Source organism: Dunckerocampus dactyliophorus, chromosome 3, assembly GCF_027744805.1.
Source record: "Dunckerocampus dactyliophorus isolate RoL2022-P2 chromosome 3, RoL_Ddac_1.1, whole genome shotgun sequence".
Classification (NCBI taxonomy): Eukaryota; Metazoa; Chordata; class Actinopteri; order Syngnathiformes; family Syngnathidae; genus Dunckerocampus; species Dunckerocampus dactyliophorus.
This window is the reverse complement of record NC_072821.1, coordinates 34,406,098-34,426,389: the sequence shown is the minus strand read 5'-3', so window position 1 is coordinate 34,426,389 and position 20,292 is coordinate 34,406,098. Positions and strand designations below refer to the sequence as shown.

Below are 20,292 nucleotides of genomic sequence, written 5' to 3'. Positions count from 1 at the left end.
CTCACAAATGCTCACTTCTGCCCTTAGTCTAGCTTCAACTACTCTTTCCCATAACTTCATTGTATGGCTCATCAGCTTTATTCCTCTGTAGCTGCCACAGCTCTGCGCCTCTCCCTTGTTCTTCAAAATGGGCACCAGCACACTTCTAGTCCATTCCCCAGGCATCTCTTCATGATCTAAGATCCTGTTGAACAACCCAGTCAGAAACTCTACTGCCACCTCTCCTAGACACTTCCAAACCTCTGCAGGTATATCATCAGGACCGACGGCCTTTCCACTCTTCATCCTCTTCAATGCCCTCCTCACTTCATCCTGACTAATCTTTGCTACTTCCTGGTCCACGAAAGTCACCTCTTCTAGTCTTTGTTCTCTCTCATTTTCCACGTTCATCAGCTCTTCAAAGCACTTCCATCCCTATCCTTAATCACCCTAACCTGCTGCACCCTTCTCTGTCTTGCCAGCCTGTATAGATCAGTCTCTCCCTCCTTACTATCCAACCTAGCATACAAGTCATCATAAGCGCCTTGTTTAGCCTTTGCTACCTCTACTTTCACCTTACGCTGCATCTCCCTGTACTCCTGTCTACTCTCCTCCGTCCTCTCAGTGTCCCACTTCTTCTTAGCTAACCTCTTTCTCTATATCCACTCCTGTACCTCCTCATTCCACCACCAAGTCTCCTTGTCTCCTTTCCTTCCAGATGCCACACCAAGTACTCTCCTTCCCGTCTCCCTGATCACATTAGCCGTAGTTGTTCAGTCATCTGGAAGCACCTCCTGACCACTCAGAGCCTGTCTTAACTCCTTCCTAAAAGTCATGCAACACTCTTCCTTGTTCAGCTTCCACCATTTGGTCCTCTGCTCTGTCTTTGTCCTCTTCATCTTCCTCACCACCACAGTCATCCTCCACACCACCATCCTATGCTGTTTGGCTACACTATCGCCTACCACTACTTTACAGTCACTGATCTCCTTCAGATGACAGCATCTACACAAGATGTAGTCTAGCTGTGTGCTCCTACCGCCACTCTTATAGGTCACCCTATGTTCCTGCCTCTTCTGGAAGAAAGTATTCACTATAGCCATTTCCATCCTTTTTGCAAAGTCAACCACCGTCTGTCCTTCTGCATTCCTCTCCTGGATACCAAACCTGCCCATGGCCTCCTCATCACCTCTGTTTCCTGCACCAACATGTCCATTGAAGTCTGCACCAATGACAACTCTCTCTCTTCTAGGTATGTCCTGCATCACTTCATCCAAGACCAACCAGAATGTCTCCTTCTCCTCCAGCTCACATCCTACCTGTGGAGCATACCCACTAACAATGACCATCACACCTTCCATTTCTAGCTTCAGACTCATCACTCTATCTGACACTCTTTTTACCTCCAGGACATTCCTAACAAACTCCTCCTTCAAGATAACGCCTACTCCGTTTCTCTTCCTATCTACACCGTGATAGAACAACTTGAACTTGAACCTCTAGCCTTGCTACCTTTCCACCTGGTCTCCTGGACACACAGTAAGTCTACCGTCCTTCTCTGCATCATGTCGACCAACTCTCTACCTTTTCCTGTCATAGCTCCAACATTCAACGTCCCGACTCTCAGTCCTATACTCTTGGCGTTCCTCTTCTCTCTCTTCCTACGGACACACTTTCCTCCTCTCCTTCTTTGACCAACAGTAGTCCAATTTCCACCGGCACCCTGTAGGTCAACAGGTCGTTGTTAACCCGCGCCTCGACCGATCCGGTATGGAAGTCATAAGTTTGATTCGCATGTTTGATTTGGCAAAAGTTTTACGTCGGATGCCCTTCCTGACACAACCCTCTGTATTTATCCAGGCTTGGGACCGCCACAATAAGACACAATAAGACACTGGCTTGTGTCCTCTTGCGGCTACATTAAGTATTGTATTGTTTGTTGTACAATAGTACAAGGATACTGTATATATTATACTGTAGTATAATGATACAATACTTATACTACAGTATAATATATACAGTATCCTTGTACTATTGTATCATTCAAATAAGAATAATAGTATTCATAAATAATTCTTATACTATTTATTCATGATTAAATAATTTTAAAAAAATCATTTTAATTTGGATTTGACAACAAAAAATAAGAACTTTTCTGTCAAAATTGCCAACAAATAGATTTAGCAAGAAAGATTGTTTTGGATTTTTTTGAAAATATTTTATTTTATTATTCTTTTTGCATAATGTAATATATATTTAAATACGTTTTTTTTTACAATACTAATATGCATAATATTGTATTTAAATATTTTGAAATAAGTCAAAAATTAAGTAAATCAAATAAGTAAAAAAAAATAAATATATACAAATTATTTTTTACAATAATACAACAAATAGTAAGTAAAATACAAAAAATATAGCTATATTAAAATACTTTAAAAAATAATTATATAAATATATAATACAAATATAAAAATAAAAAAAGCATTATTATTAAAGTTGCATTATTTATGATATGGCGGTCCGAATCTGGCCCCCGGGTCTTGACTTTGGCACCTGTGTCCTAGAATGTCAACGTAGGTGTGTTGAATTTGCTGTGTTAACGTAAAACAATCAATGAAGCAGCCAAAGCTGCTTTGTAGCCGCCTAACGTGCGAGGTGGTGATGTGGTACCTGTCGGCCGTGCAAAAAATGAGTCCAAAGAGTCGCCTTTGATGTATCATTACCCAGATGAATGTGCACAAAGTCCCACAGCTTTACAATAGCGATAGCATTCGCACGTACACTCAAATGCAGAGTGAATAAACTTCAATGCCTTCTGGGTTATCACATGACAACTTCCTGTTGCCCCCTTGCTTATATATCCGAGCCTGCAGCGCCCTCTTATGCATAAACACGATACAGCAGCACATATTTTGCTCTTACGATAAAAATGATATAACATAACAATCTAATCTAATCAGTTATAACATAATATAATCTGATATAATATAATAAAAACAACGTATAATATTTTACTTTTATATAAAGTACATGCATTAAAAAGTAAAGGATGTGGGGGCCAGATACATTTTGGGAATTGAAAATGCTAAAACCAATCCAATGTATATAATCACAATACGTGCGACCCACTTTTATTTACATCATTTTCATTTTTTTGTTTTTGTTTACACTTTCATTTAAGTCATTTGAAATTTTATGTATTTCTATTATGTTTACGCTTTTAAGTCATTTTTATTCATTTATTTTAACATTTTTATTTAAGTCTCTTTTTATTTTTACTTGCTATTTTTACACTTTCTTTAAGTCATGTTTTATTTATTTGTATTATTTGTTTACACTTATTTAAGTCATTTTTAATTTGTACTTATTTCTATCATTTTTTGCTTTTAAGTAATTGTTTTTTAAAAAGTTTTTATTTGACTTTTTTTCACACTTTTAACGTATTATTATTTGTGTTTATTTTTGTGGGGGTTTTATTCAGGTCATTATTTATTTTTTTATTTTTTAATTTTTTACACTTTTCAGTCATTTTTGCTTTATTTTATACACTTTTAAGTCATTTTTTATTTGTATTTATTTCTATTATTTTGTTACACTTTTATTTAAGTCATTTAAATTTTTTATTTATTTCTATCATTTTAATGCGTTTAAGTAAGTATTGATTTGTATTATTATTTGTCTTTTTCACACTTTTAAGACATTTTTATTTGTGTTTATTTTTTATTTTATTGAAGTCATTGTTATCTTGATTACATTTTTATAATTTCTTACACTAAAGTCATTTTTGTTTCATTTTTTACACGTTTATTTAAATCATTTTTATGACTATTTTTTCACTTTTGAGTCACTTTTATTTATTTTTATGATTTTTTTTACACTTTTATTTACTTCATTTGTAAGTTGTATGCATTTGTATTATTTTTATGCTTCCAAGTAATTATTGATTTGTATTATTTTGCTTTTTTATTTGTCTTTTTTTCACACTTTTAAGACATTCTTACTTGTGTTTATTTTATTTTATTTTTTTATTTAAGTCATTGTTATTTTGATTATATTTTCATGATTTTATTTACACTTAAGTCACGTTTCTTTTATTTTTACACCTTTATTTAAATCCTTTTTATGACAATCTTTCGCTTTTAAGTCAGTTTTATTTATTTTTAGATTTTTATTTTCTATTTATTTGTTTATATTTTGTATGTCAAGCCAAGCAAATTGATTTTTTTTCAGCCTTCCATCTTGTGAATCATGAATCCACATAATTACATGTCCTAATTCCACTTTGACTAAAATATTCCTCAATTTGACTTCAAAATAAGTCCGACATGAGTTGTATATTACACATTTTAATAGAATTTTTGACTTGCTGTCTGCGACCCACCCAGAATGGATCTGCCATCCAGTTTTCTCTCCCGAACCACCAGTTGACAACCGTTGTTGTAAAGGCTTGTTAACCCCTTTTGTCCTGCGAGGGGAAGAGCAGCTTATTCATGAGCGTCCCCTAATGAGAGGCTGTGATGGAAGGAGAATAGCGGCTCGGCGATGGAGCATGGGGCGTCGGTGTGAGATGGACTCATCCATTCATGTGCTCCCTCACGTCTCAGGGAGGTCACATTGTTGTCATGATTGTGTTTGATGTGTACATGTTGCAGTGCACACATGAAAACATGTAAAACAATGCTATTTTATGCTTGACTTGTCAGGAAACATACAGTAGGTGCACGAGGTCGTTCAGCCATCAGTGAATAATGTGCTGGTCCAAAACAAGGGCTTCCCACTAGAGGAATGTGCAGAGAGGAATGTGGAATACATGAAGCTTCTTTCTCAGTCACACTACTAAACCATCCCGTCCCGTGTTTTAAGTTGGACACTCTCAGGTCAGCGTTCTCCCCCGCGAACCGGCAGCAGGGGTGTCCAACCTTGTTCATATTAGTGATGGGGAATTTCAGATTTGCACTTTTGTAAAGAACTTTTGCCCATCGTTCCACAATCCTTACGTGAGACATGAACACATGTCTTTCTCTTTTCTGTGCGTTCTAAAGATATAAAAACAGCTACAAAGAGACAGCTGAGGATGCACGTAATAGTCGGAATATTACCAGAGTGAAGTTGGAAATTTACGAGAAAAAAACGTGTAATATTGTGAGAAAAGTTTGTAATATTACGAGAAAAAATGGTACATTTCCGACTTTATTCTCGTAGATTTAGGAGTAAAAAGCTGCAAGATTACGCGTCGTTGTGTCATGCAAATAACTTCAGGAAGGAAGGAAACTTTCCTCTTGCTTCAGGCAAGCTTTTATTTATAACGTGGCAGCAAAACAGAGCAGTGGAGCGCAAACAGATTAGCATGTGTAGCCCGGAAGTCTCACTTCCGCCTTCCTTACCCCGCCCCCTGCACATGCCCAAGGCCCAAGGTCACATAAGTCCCTCCTTCTCATAGTTGTCTCAGGCAATGCCTGTAACACAACACTACAAGTTTTTTCTCTTAAATTTACGACTCAGACGAGGTTGTAAAGTTACGAGAATAAAGTCGTTATTTTGCACGAATGAAGTCGTAAATTTGCGAGAAAAAAGGCATTGTTTTACAAGAATAAAGTTGTAAATTTACAAGAAAGAAGTTGTTATTGTACAAGAATAAAGTCATGCATTTACGAGAAAAAAGTCATTATTTTACAAGAATAAAGTCGTACATTTACGAGAATGCAGTCGTAAATGTACAATTTTTTTTTTTTACAAATAAAGACATTGTTCATCAAATATAATAATTCACCTTGATTTCAGTTATGTCGTCTTACTTGGTTTTCAGTTTTTGCAATCTCCAAATTAAGTCAAAAGTATGCAGGAGGACTCGGGCCACATTGGAAAAAAATGTGAGATTTCGAGAATAAAGAAAGAATAAAGTTGTAAATATGCGAGAAAAAAAGTTGTAAAGTTACGAGAATAAAGTCGGAAATTTACGAGAATAAAAGTTGTTATTTTACAAGAATAAAGTTGTAAATTCACGAGAAAAAACTCATTATTTTGCAAGAATAAAGTCGTAAATTTACGAGAAAAAAGGCATTGTTTTACAAGAATAAAGTTGTAATTTTACGAGAAAAAAATTTATTATTTTACAAGACTTTATTCGACTTCATTCAGACTTTATTCTTGTAAAATAACGACTTTTTTCTCGTAAATGTACGACTTTAATAAAGTTAATAAAGTCGTAAAAATTTACAAGAAAAAAAGGTGCACATTTACAAGAAAAAAGTCGTTATTTTACAAGAATAAAGTCGTACATTTATGAGAAAAAAAGGTGTACATTTATGAGAATAAAGTCCTGAATTTACTTTTTCATCAAATATAATAGTTCACCTTGGATTCATTTATGTCATCTTGCATTGTTTTCAGTTTTTGCTTTTACAAAAAAGACGTTGTTCATCACATATAATAATTCACCTTGACTTCAGTTACGTCATCTTGCTTGGGTTTCACTTTTTGCAATCTTCAAATGAAGTCAAAAGCACGACGGCGTACTAGGGCCACATTAAAAAAAAAATTACATTTCGAGAATAAAGAAAAAATAAAGTCGTAAATATATGATAAAAAAAAGTCGTATAGTTACGAGAATAAGGTTGTAAATTTCCGAGAAAAAAAGTTGTAAAGTTATGAGAAAAAAACTCAAGTCACAAGAATAAAGTTGTACATTTACAACAAAAAGGGTGTAAACCTACGAGAATAAAGTGTACAAAGTGTACATTACAGAAAAAAAGTTGTACATTTACGACTTAAAAAACAAAAAGACGTTCATCAAATATAATCGTTCACCTTGACTTCAGTTACGTCATCTTGCTTGGATTTCAGTTTTTGCAATCTTCAGATGAAGTCAAAAGCACGACGGCGTACTAGGGCCACATAAAAAAAACTTACATTTTGAGAATAAAGAAAGAATAAAGTCGTAAATATATGAGAAAAAAAGTCGTAAAGTTACGAGAATAAGGTTGTAAATTTCCGAGAAAAAAAGTTGTAAAATTATAAGTCGTACATTTACGACAAAAAACTGTAAAATTTACAAGAAAAAAAACTTAAAGTCACAAGAATAAAGTTGTACATTTACAACAAAAAGGGTGTAAACCTACAAGAATAAAGTCGTACATTTACGAGAAAAAAAGTTCTCAATTTCTGATGTAAAAAACAAACAAAGACGTTCATCAAATATAATAATTCACCTTGATTTCAGTTACGTCATCTTGCTTGGTTTTCGGTTTTTGCAGTCTTCAAATTAAGTCAAAAGCACGACGGCGTACTAGGGCCACATAAAAAAAACTTACATTTCGAGAATAAAGAAAGAATAAAGTCGTAAATATATGAGAAAAAAAGTCGTAAAGTTACGAGAATAAGGTTGTAAATTTCCGAGAAAAAAAGTTGTAAAATTATGAGAATAAAGTCGTACATTTACGAGAAAAAACTGTAAAATTTACAAGAAAAAAAACTTAAAGTCACAAGAATAAAGTTGTACATTTACAACAAAAAGGGTGTAAACCTACAAGAATAAAGTCGTACATTTACGAGAAAAAAAGTTCTCAATTTCTGACGTAAAAAACAAACAAAGACGTTCATCAAATATAATAATTCACCTTGATTTCAGTTACACCATCTTGCTTGGTTTTCGGTTTTTGCAGTCTTCAAATTAAGTCAAAAGCACGACGGCGTACTAGGGCCACATAAAAAAAATTACATTTCGAGAATAAAGAAAGAATGAAGTCGTAAATCTACGAGAAAAAAGTGGTAAAGTTCCAAGAATAAAGTCGTAACCGTGAAGGCGTGAAGTTACAAGAATAAAGTAGTCAATTTATGACTTCATTCCCATAAATTGACGACTTTACTCTCAAAATCTCCGATGATTTTGTTTATTTCAATGTGGCCCTGATACTCCATCGCACAAAAGCAGAGATTCATCATAAAGAAAAATACGCTAAAAGGGAAGAAAAAAAGACATGCCACATAGCCGAGCTTCGCCCTCATTTTGCATTATGCAAATGAGCCGGGCTGTAACCCCCCGTGTCATGAAGTGACGACTCCACCCCTCCCGGTCCTCTGTCCTCCTGTGGACTCTTCCTTGTGCACTCCTTCCAGCCTCCACTCCACACCGCTCTGCAGAAGGTAAGACTCCTAACAGCCTGTTATTATATGGAATTCTAACGACAGACTGCACGAAAGCGTCAACAAGTGGTTATGATAAAGCTATTGCTAATTACGTCCTGTGTTGATTGTCATTCAGTGGCGTTGGCTTATTTTTCCACTTGACATGCACTGATGTGACTTTCATTCACGGACATCACCTTCAAATTCACGGCATGTGACGTGTTCATGTTGTCTCCACAGCGAAGCTGCCGTGAGACACCGCAAACATGGCCGCTGTAAGTTGAACTGTAAATGACCTCTAATAGAGTCAAGTAAAGATGTTTGGCTCTGGGGTGGACCCTTAAGGTGTTTTTTTTTGTTTTTTTTAAATAGACGTGGTTCTGAAATCATGTGAAGCAGATTAAGTGGTTTTGCAACCCTCGGGGACGCTCATGCATTACTGCAGTAATCGTAGTAACGCAGTAACGTAAACTCAGGTGGCGTTTGAAGTCGTGTGAGCCTGTGGTTGTCCAGTTTGACTTGTAGAGTTTATTTAGTAGAAATAACGTCCATTTGTTCATCTATCTATGACAGCCACACATAAATGCTCTTCCACCAGACCAGTGGCTCTCAAAGGTGGGTTGCAGACAGCAAGTCAAAAGTTCAATTAAAATAATTCAATTAAAAGTCATGTCTGACTTATTTTGCAGTAAATTTGGGCAATATTTTAGTCATCTTCCTCATTTCCTTGACAAAATGTTGTTATAAATTCCTCTAAAATGCACTTTGGACATGTAATGATGTGTATTCCTGTTGCAAAAGATGGCAACTTAACAAAAACATTCATAAAAAGTATACAAAATATAAACATAACATATGAAGGCATGACTCAATCAATGGAAAGTAAAAATGACTTAAATAAAAGTGTAAAAAAATATAAAAAGAAAAATGACTTAAAAGTGCAAAAAAATATAAAAGCATAAAAACATAATTTAAAAAATACAAATTAAAAATGACTTAAATAAAAGTGTAAAAAATAAAACAAAAATGGCTTAAAAGTGTAATTATAATAAAAAAAAATCAATAAAAAAATAAAAATGGCTTAAATAAAAGTGTGAAAAAATGATACAAAATGAAAGAAAATAAAAATGACAAAAATGTAAAATAAACAAATAAATAAATAATAACTTAAAAGCCTAAAAACAAAATAATTAAATACAATTAAAAATGACATAAACAAAAGCGTAAAAAATATAAATAAATGCAAATAAAAATCACAAAAGTGTAAGAAAATAAAAATGTCTGAAATAATGTCGTAAAAAATAAGAACTAAAAACATAAATGATTTAAGTAAAAATATTTCAATTAATAAAAATGAAGTAAATAAAAGCATACAAATAAAATAAATAAATAAATAAATAAAAAATAATAATGATTTGAATAAAATGCAAAATATAACTAAACATGACTTAACATTAAAGTAAAGCCATAAATAAAAATGACTTAAATAAAAGCATAAAAATAGTAGAAATAACAAAAAAATAAAAATGAAAAACTGTAAAAAAAAAAAAAATACAAATAAAAAAATAATGACTTAAAGGTGTAAACAATAACTAAAAATAAAAATGACTTAAATAAAAAGGTTAAAATAAAGCAATAAATAAAAATTACTTAAGTAAAAGCATTAAAATAATATAAATAAATTAAAAGTAAAAATGACTTATAAAAAGTGTAAAAAAAATACAAATAAAAAAATTATGACTTGAATAAAGGTGCAAAAAATAACAAAAAATGACTTAAATAAAACTGTTAAAATAAAGCAATAAATAAAAATGACTTAAGTAAAAGCGTAAAAATAATATAAATAAATACAGATGAAAAATTACATAAATAAAAGTGTAAAAAAAAAAAAGAGACTTAAATAAAAGTGGGTTGCGACACAGCTTGATGACCATTGGCAAATGATGATCCCAGGTTGCACTAGATGGCAGATGGCACATAATGAACCCTACCTTCGTCATACAGACTGGATCTTTCCGTATGGTGTCAGAAGAGGAGCAGGCCATGAGGTCCAAGCTGGAGCACCTGACGGTGAAGGATCATGGGCCCGTGTTTGGGCCGTGCCACAAAATGCCGGGCCACACTGCTCAAAAGGTAATTGGCCACAATGGCAGAACAGTGAAAACCCCGCTTTTCACTTGGGGTAACGTTCCGGGAACACCAGCGACAAACCACGAGTAAATAAAGAAAGAAATAAAGAAATACACCAAGAAACGCCCCACGGTACTCACCGTGAATGAATGATAATGTATGGCATGTGAGACACGGTGTGGAAGTTACATATAAGTTTCACTTTTCCATCTCAATGCAACTATGGTGCGTTCAAGGAGCGCCTAACAAAGTACCAAATCTCAACGCTTGACGAAAAAACATTATCAGTGAAACATAAAGAGATAAACATGTACACGTGTGCTTTTTAACGTGAATGCTGTACATTTTACCTGTATTGTTTTTTGTTTTTTTAAAAAATGATTACTAACTTGGGGTGAAGGAGATGTTTTTTGCAGAAAAAAAAATCGAATTATTATTTTTTTGGACCAAAAATCCGCCAGTTTGCAGGGAATGTGTGTGTGGGGGATCCACTGTAAATAAATCATATCGGACAAAATGTGTTTCCTGTCACCGCGCAGGCGAAGGATGAGCTGAGCGAGACGGAGGAGAGGAGGGCGTCGTCCATCAAAGATCTGCGAGCCACGATGAAGGACAGGGCGGCCGATGGAGACGACCTGGCCAAGCTGGTTCTGGAGCGTTTCGGGGACAAGCCGGACTCCATGATGTTGCGTTTCCTCAGAGCCCGCAAGTTCGATGTTGTCCGGGCCCACGAGCTCATGAAGGGTAACGTTGTCACGTATCATCCGCCGTATTATTTTAGTATTTGTGCATGTTTGGATTCCGCAGAGGCCTCCTTTGTGCTCCAGTTTAGTACAAATACAGTCCATCAGTGAGACAGGGAGCCATGTGTTTGTTAATTGGGGGCTTTGATGGGACCCTCACAAAGACCTTCTTTGTGTCCAACTGGGACAGCAAGTTCACAATTTTACTTGTGAACTCATGGCGCTTCTTCTGGGAACTTCGCAGCCGACTGTACTGGTTGTACTCGCATAGACGTTTGTGATTACGACATCAGTCCAAATGGAAATGTGATGTGAATTTCCGCAAAGTAGTATTCCTTATTGATACATGGAATATTTTCCTAGTTGTGGCAAAGAAAACCTGTTAAGGGTCTACTAAATACAGTTTTAACATTATTAGAGCCCTCGAGACATGAAATAACACCCCTGTAGTCACCTGTATGCTCATATTACCCAATATAACCGATAAAATAATAGAAAATATGATATCCTAGACACAAATAAGATGATAAGTGATAAGTGAATGTCAGCCAAGTAGGATTCCTCATTTATAAATGGGATCTGTTTGTAGTTATGGCATAGAAAACCTGTTTACCACCTTCCAAAATACAGGTTTTAGCATTATTAGAGCCCTCTCGACATGAAATATTATCTTATATCATATTTATAATATAATATAAATGGAATATTTTCAGGTTATGGCATAGAAAACCTGTTTATGATCTAAAACATACGGTTTATAACATTATTAGAGCCCTCTAGACAAGAAATAACACCCCTATAGTCACCTGTACACTCATATTACCCAATGTAGTAGATATAATAATAGAAAGTATGACACCGTAGACATAAATAAGATGATAAGTGGGAAGTGAATTTCCGCAAAGTAGGATTCCTTCTTTACAAATGGAATATTTTCATAGTTATGACGTAGAAAACCTGTTTAGGATCTACCAAATTTGGTTTTAAACATTATCAGAGCACTCTAGACTTGAAATAACACCTCTATAGTCACCTTTACACTCATATTACCCAACATAGTAGATATAATAAGAGAAAGTATGACACTGTAGACATAAATAAGATGATAAGTGTTTGATAAGATGATAAGAATTTCCGCAAAGTAGAATTCCTTCCTTATAAATGGAATATTTTTGTAGTTATGGCATAGAAAACCTGTTTACAATCTACTAAATATAGATTTTAATATTATTAGAGCCCTCTCGACATGAAATAACAACCCTACAATCACCTTTATACTCATATCACCCAATATAGTAGAGATAATAATACAAAATATTACACCTTAGGCATAAATAAGATGATCAGTGATAAGTGAGGGCATCTGGTGTTTTGCTTATCTTAATGAACAATTAGCTTTATGAAGCTTCTTAATTCCGTGTATTTGTATTTTAGTTCATTTATCCATTTTATGCCTGACGAGGCTTCATTTAGGCCCAAAATACGTAACATTTGCTTCAATACGCATATATAGTTTTTAAAATTAATCATAGGTCGTATTCAGCCACAAAGCAACATGATTTGTGGTGGGGGGGTAACAAAGTTACGTGGAAGTAGATCACATGTTTATGTCTGAGAAGTAGCAGGAAGACGCAGAGTTTACTGAATAAATAAATCCTCGTTGTGCGCCTGCGCTTTTCATGTGAACTTGCTATGTGGGGTTAATTAATTAAGGGCTGTGAATACACACACACACACACACACACACACACACACACACACACACACACACACACACACACACTGGTTAATTGGGGCCTTGGTATGAGCAAGCGTGTACATGTTAGGAAACAGCGGCGTCATTGTAACCTGCACACGCAGAAACCCGGAATGAAGAAGCTTCAATGTTCTTGTCGTCGGTGTTTCAGGCTACGTTCGCTTCAGGAAGGAGTACCCCGAGCTCTTTGAGAACTTGACCCCCGAGGCGGTTCGCAGCACCATCGAGGCGGGCTACCCCGTGGTTCTGCCCAGCAGGGACAAGTACGGCCGTGTGGTGCTGCTCTTCAACATCGAGAACTGGGACCTGGAGGAGATCACCTTTGATGAGGTAGAGGAGATGCATCATTCGCATGACACCATTAGCATACTGTTCAAATAATATCTAACGCTAATTGCTGATTGCTAGAATAAAGTTGTAAATTTACAAAAAAAAAAGTCGGAATATACTGTATTCTGAGAATAAAGTTGTAAATTTACGAGAAAAAACGTTGTAAATTTATGAGGAAAAAAGTCATTTACAACTATTTCTTGATTTACGAGAATAAATTTCTAAATTCACTAAAATAAAGTTGTAATATTACACATTCAAGAAAAAGTCAAATTTACAAGAAAAAGATGAAATATTACGAGAATAAATTTTTTGCGACTTTATTCTTGTAGTTTACGACTTTTTCCCAAGAAAAAGTCGAAAATGATGGCTTTATTCTCGTAATATGAATAAATTAGCGAGAGAAAAAGTTGTACATTTATGAGGAAAAAAGTCATAAATTATGAGAATAAAGTCGCAAAATATTTCCAACTTTATTCTTGTAATTTTACAACTTTTTTTCTTGCAAAAATACGACTTTCTTGATTTACGAGAATAAAGTTGTACTATTACGACTTTTGGGGGGTTAAATTTATGACTTTATTTTCGTAATATTACGACTTCTGTCTTGTAAATTTACAACTTTTTCTTGATTTATGAGAATAAAGAACATTTTTGTAAATTTACAGCTTTATTCTCGTAATTTCCGACTTTTTTTCCCCACAAATGTACGACTTCATTCTTGTAAATCAAGAAAAAGTCGTAAATTTACAAGAAAAAGATTAAATATTACGAGAACACATTTTTTGCGACTTTATTTTTGTAGTTTATGACTTTTTCCCAAGAAAAAGTCGTAAATGATGGCTTTATTCTCGTAAGATGAATAAATTAGCGAGAAAAAAAGTTGTACATTTATGAGGAAAAAAGTCATAAATTACGAGAATAAAGTCGCAAAATATTTCCAACTTTATTCTTGTAATATTACAACTTTTTTTCTTGCAAATGTACGACGTTTTCTTGATTTACGAGAATAAAGTTGTAATATTATGACTTTTGGGGGGTTCAATTTACGACTTTATTCTCGTAATATTACGACTTCTGTCTTGTAAATTTACGACTTTTACTTGATTTACGAGAATAAAGTAAATTTTTGTAAATTTACAGCTTTATTCTTGTAATTTACGACTTTTTTTCCCCACAAATGTACGACTTCATTCTCGTAAATCAAGAAAAAGTCGTACATTTGCAAGAAAAAGATGAAATATTACGAGAATAAATTTTTTGCGACTTTATTCTTGTAGTTTACGACTTTTTCGCAGGAAAAAGTCGAAAATGATGGCTTTATTCTCGTAATATAAATAAATTAGCGAGAAAAAAAGTTGTACATTTATGAGGAAAAAAGTCATAAATTACGAGAATAAAGTCGCAAAATATTTCCAACTTTATTCTTGTAATGTTACAAATTTTTTTTCTTGCAAATGTACGACTTTTTCTTGATTTACGAGAATAAAGTTGTAATATTACGACTTTTGGGGGGTTCAATTTACGACTTTATTCTCGTAATATTACGACTTCTGTCTTGTAAATTTACGACTTTTTCTTGATTTACGAGAATAAAGTAAATTTTTGTAAATTTACAGCTTTATTCTTGTAATTTACGACTTTTTTTCCCCACAAATGTACGACTTCATTCTCGTAAATCAAGAAAAAGTCGTACATTTGCAAGAAAAAGATGAAATATTACGAGAATAAATTTTTTGCGACTTTATTCTTGTAGTTTACGACTTTTTCGCAGGAAAAAGTCGAAAATGATGGCTTTATTCTCGTAATATAAATAAATTAGCGAGAAAAAAAGTTGTACATTTATGAGGAAAAAAGTCATAAATTACGAGAATAAAGTCGCAAATATTTCCAACTTTATTCTTGTAATGTTACAAATTTTTTTTCTTGCAAATGTATGACTTTTTCTTGATTTACGAGAATAAAGTTGTAATATTACGACTTTTGGGGGGTTCAATTTACGACTTTATTCTCGTAATATTACGACTTCTGTCTTGTAAATTTACGACTTTTTCTTGATTTCCGAGAATAAAGTAAATTTTTGTAAATTTACAGCTTTATTCTTGTAATTTACGACTTTTTTTCCCCACAAATGTACGACTTCATTCTCGTAAATCAAGAAAAAGTCGTACATTTGCAAGAAAAAGATGAAATATTACGAGAATAAATTTTTTGCGACTTTATTCTTGTAGTTTACGACTTTTTCGCAGGAAAAAGTCTAAAATGATGGCTTTATTCTCGTAATATAAATAAATTAGCGAGAAAAAAAGTTGTACATTTATGAGGAAAAAAGTCATAAATTACGAGAATAAAGTCGCAAAATATTTCCAACTTTATTCTTGTAATGTTACAAATTTTTTCTTGCAAATGTACGACTTTTTCTTGATTTACGAGAATAAAGTTGTAATATTACGACTTTTGGGGGGTTCAATTTACGACTTTATTCTCGTAATATTACGACTTCTGTCTTGTAAATTTACGACTTTTTCTTGATTTATGAGAATAAAGTACATTTTTGTAAATTTACAGCTTTATTCTCGTAATTTCCGACTTTTTTCCCCACAAATGTACGACTTCATTCTCGTAAATCAAGAAAAAGTTGTAAATTTGCAAGAAAAAAGTTGTAATAGTACGAGAATAAAGTGATACATTTTTTGCGACTTTATTCTCATAATTTATGACTTTTTTTCCAAGAAAAAAAATAAAGCCATAGAACACTTGTGTGCCTTGAAAGATCAGTCAAAATCATCTAAAATGAAGGGGTTGTCTTTTGAAAAATGGCTGGGATTGAATGAGTTAACGAGTAAAAAAATAAAAATGAATTACATAAAAGCGTAAAAAAATAATACAAATTAAAGAAGTAGTATAGAAAATGGATGGATGGATGGAAAATGACGTAACGTGTAAAAAGTAAAAATGACTTAAATAAATGTGTAAAAAAACAAAATAATAAAAATGACTTAATGACTGGAAAATGTGGGTCCCAGGTTGAGACCATTTGAGAACCTGTGATTCAAATGACGGCCACGTGTATTTTGGCAACTGTGTGTGTGTGTGTGTGTGTGTGTGTGTCAGATCCTCAGAGCCTACTGTGTGATCCTGGAGAAGCTGCTTGAGAATGAGGAGACCCAGATCAACGGCTTTGTCCTGATCGAGAACTTTAAGGGCTTCACCATGCAGCACGCTTCAGGGATTAAGCCCGCTGAGCTCAAGAAGATGGTGGACATGCTGCAGGTCTGATACTATAACACAGAAAAGTAACAATAAATGGACTGTTTTTTTAAATGTAGCTACCAATTTCTCTGCAGGATTCCTTCCCGGCCCGTTTCAAGGCCGTCCACGTCACTCACCAGCCCTGGTACTTCACCACCACGTACAACGTGGTCAAGCCTTTCATGAAGAGCAAGCTGCTCGAGCGGGTATGCAGGGAGGATTAGACTTCGTGTCGTCCTAGCATCGGTGTTAACCGCTTCCTCGTTCCTCAGGTGTTTGTCCACGGGGACGAGCTGGACAGCTACTTGAGAGAATTTGATGCCGACATCCTGCCGGCGGATTTTGATGGGAAAGCTTGCGCGGCCGACTGCCAGGCCATCGCCACCAGGCTCTTCGGCTCCGAAGACACGGCTCTCTGAAAGCTGGAGCTCCGATGATGTGCTTTGAAGCTGTAGCGCCACCTGTATCGGCACTAAGGCAGTTCCGCGCAAAAAGAAGTACAGTATCTAGATTTAGGAGCAGAAGATGGTTTCCAGATATGGTGACACTTAAGATGGAGGAATACGGATGTTTAGATAACACAGACAGACTTGTTTGTGGTCGGGATGGGCAGTAGAGCATTTAGACAGAGGGAGGTGCTTTTGTGTTGCTGTTTGCCTTAGAAATGACATTTTTCTGCCTTGTTTGTGTTAAAAATGGAATGATTCCATTTCAGGATTTTTATCACACATTCAAAAGCAAAACGAGGAGCGTTATGAGGTGATTCAAATTAAACCTGCAATGAATTGAACAAAATGAGCTTGTACTGTCCTTGTTACACTCTTATGAAACTTTTTTTTTTGAAAATCCCCTTTCTGACACCAACTGATATTCCAAACCACTTGCATGAAGTTGCACATTGGTGGGCAATGTGTCCTTGATACATTCTTCAGATTATAACAAACATCCACCTTTAATTTTGTGTAACTATTTTTCATTCATTAAAAAAAAAATCCCCTTTCTGACACCGACTGGTATTTCTAACCACTTGCATGAAGTTGCTCCCCCACCAGTGTGTCCTTGTTACATTCTTCACATTATAACAAACATCCTCCTTCAATTTTTAAATATTTTTCTTTTTTTTAACCCCCTTTTCTGACACCAACTGGTATTCTAACCCCCTTGCATGAAGTTACCTCCCTTCCCCCCTCGAATGTGTCCTTGTAACATTCTTCAGATTATAACAAACATCCTCCTTCAATTTTTAACTATTTTTCATTAATTAAAAAAAAAAAATCCCCTTTCTGACACCAACTGGTATTCCAAACCACTTGCATGAAGTTGCACATTGGTGGGCAATGTGTCCTTGATACATTCTTCAGATTATAACAAACATCCACCTTTAATTTTGTGTAACTATTTTTCATTCATTAAAAAAAAAATCCCCTTTCTGACACCGACTGGTATTTCTAACCACTTGCATGAAGTTGCTCCCCCACCAGTGTGTCCTTGTTACATTCTTCACATTATAACAAACATCCTCCTTCAATTTTTTAATATTTTTCTTTTTTTTTAACCCCCTTTTCTGACACCAACTGGTATTCTAACCCCCTTGCATGAAGTTACCTCCCTTCCCCCCTCGAATGTGTCCTTGTAACATTCTTCAGATTATAACAAACATCCGCCTTCAATTTTTAACTATTTTTCCATTAATTAAAAAAAAAATCCCCTTTCTGACACCAACTGGTATTCCAAACCACTTGCATGACGTTGACACCCAAAGGGCCCCACCCCTCCCGGCGCCCGATCCCCCCAACCAATGTTTTCCATTAATTATTTGTGGCTGCACATAACAGGTCTGAAAATAGGTTGTCCTGCCGACTTCATCCACTGGATGGCACCGTAACTCCATTTCTTAACTCGCCTCATATGCACGTGGGCTGGTAAGCGTGATTTCCTTTCTGATCTGATGAGTAAATATTTGTCAAATTAAAAAATATCAAACAGCAGAAATGAAAAAAAAAATAACAGCGGCCATTTTAAGAGAATGAAGTCAAAATATTAAGAAAAACAGAAAAACAAGAAAAAAGTCACAATTTGAATACAATACACTTGTAATATTATGAGGAATCATTTTAGTAGCTTTTAAAGTTGTTTTTTTTTTTTTTAAGTCATAACATGAGAAAAAAAAAAAACAAAAAGTTGTAATTTTTAGAGAATTAGGTTGGGGGAAAGTCAAAATATTATGAGAATAAAGTCAAAATATTGCAAAAAGAACATTTACAAAGATTATTTAAGAAGACAGTAGACATGTTTGGAAAACGTAAAACAGCAGAAATTGACAAAAAACAGTGGTCATATTACGACGGTTTGTGCTGGTAAAATGCTTGTTTGTGTTATTTTGGTTTAGTTAGAAATATTAAAAGACTATTTAGGTTCAGCCAGCCCCTCATTTGCTCAAAATGAAACCAAAATAGTCTCATTTATTTGCCTTAATGCTGGATTGCAGCCTATATTTTTTTTTTATTACAAATTTTGTGTCTGGTGACGATGCCAGCCAGTGCCCCCAACATGAAAAATGCCTACCGAGGTGAAAAAAAAAACAGTAGAATTGTTTTTCCTTTGAATAAAATTTATTCTGGAATATAATAACCATGGTTCCTTATATAATGAGTCCTGAAAAACAAAAAACCCAATGAAAAAAAAAACAAAACACCCAAAATGAGAAAGTAGTATGTGCACCTTTTTGGTCATCTACACATGGGTTTATGGTCAAAAATGAATTTAAAAAAAAGCAGAGACAATGAAAGCTGTGTGTTACTACAGAGCTAACTGAACAATGTCATTCCAACTTTGGAGGTATTTCTAGATTCTTAGAATTCTAGTATTCAACAGTGCAGTAAAAATACACACGAGAATTTGAAAAAGCACTGGTCACCGATAAATACATGTTTTTTTTTTAATCAACAGAGTACATAACGTTTCTGATCCCCCTACTACAAAGTAAATGGCATGTCACATGACATTTGCACTACAATGATACTCATAAATCTCTGCTAACTGCTTATTGCCTTCCCCCCCTCATCAGTGGACTCTGAAATATCTCAATATAAAGAATCCCTTTCATATTTCTTAAAAGTTAAATAAATCTATTTTGGTTGCTGTTGTCAGAGGTGATGATATGGCAAATTATGCGTGTGTACACACACACACACACACACACACGCGCACACACACACACACACACACAGGTATTTGCACAAATACAGGAATTACAACAACAAACAACAGAATCTGCTCAGAGTCACAATAATCACAGATGCTTTCTGTGCATGAAGCGCAAATGAAAAAGATCCCAGCTTTTTATTTTTGGATGAACTGGACACAAATCTACCTGTGGAGTTACTGTGGGTAGTAGTTGCTTTCTTCGACAGTAGGTGGCAGCAGTCATAATACAGTACGCCGACTAGAAATACAAAACACAGTGAAAATTGTACAAAAAGTAGGGTGTACAAAAAACCTAGTTTCGCTGTAGTCCATCTGTGCAGGGCTGCTATGAACTTTGAACATGTCGCAATAAAACTAAGCTTCATGATATTTGAGTTAAAAAAAAAAAACACACAAACTGGGAAAAACACTGGTATTGTATATGCCTGTGGTCAGAGCAGAGAGTTGTGGAATCAATATAAGGATCCAGAATAAATGCCTTTTTTTTCCAAGCCAGCTTTTGTGAGAACCATTTGACAGAAGACCTACACAAGTGTTGAAGAGAAATGGAATGTGTGTTAAAGAGCAACTATCATTTACCTACCTCATCCAGATGTGTGTACATTTGTGCCCTTGAGGTATTTACAATAATGGACCTCTTAGAGTGGTGTGCAATCAGGGAACGCAAAGCCTTCTGTGCTGGCCTAAACAGTATCAGAAGCACTCGCCTCCATGTGCACCTTAAATTCTAGTATTTGTTCCATGAAATTATGAAGTATTCATTTATTC

General features: G+C 34.7%; 1 protein-coding gene across 1 annotated transcript; it reads left to right on the top strand.

The window, feature by feature from the left end:
• The first annotated feature begins 8,014 nt into the window (after nt 1-8,014).
• LOC129179121 (retinaldehyde-binding protein 1-like) lies at nt 8,015-17,129 on the top strand. The gene is made up of 8 exons (XM_054771969.1): nt 8,015-8,124; nt 8,347-8,381; nt 10,111-10,239; nt 10,776-10,980; nt 12,887-13,065; nt 16,180-16,338; nt 16,413-16,523; nt 16,590-17,129. The coding sequence occupies exons 2-8, from the start codon at nt 8,373-8,375 to the stop codon at nt 16,734-16,736; spliced, it is 939 nt and encodes a 312-aa protein (XP_054627944.1). The 5' UTR covers nt 8,015-8,124; nt 8,347-8,372; the 3' UTR covers nt 16,737-17,129.
• The last annotated feature ends 3,163 nt before the right edge of the window (nt 17,130-20,292 follow it).

Coding starts and splice junctions, on each gene's coding strand:
- LOC129179121 (XM_054771969.1), top strand. Junction 10,240..10,775: donor CGGGCCACACTGCTCAAAAG/GTAATTGGCCAC, acceptor GTCACCGCGCAG/GCGAAGGATGAGCTGAGCGA. Junction 10,981..12,886: donor GGCCCACGAGCTCATGAAGG/GTAACGTTGTCA, acceptor TCGGTGTTTCAG/GCTACGTTCGCTTCAGGAAG.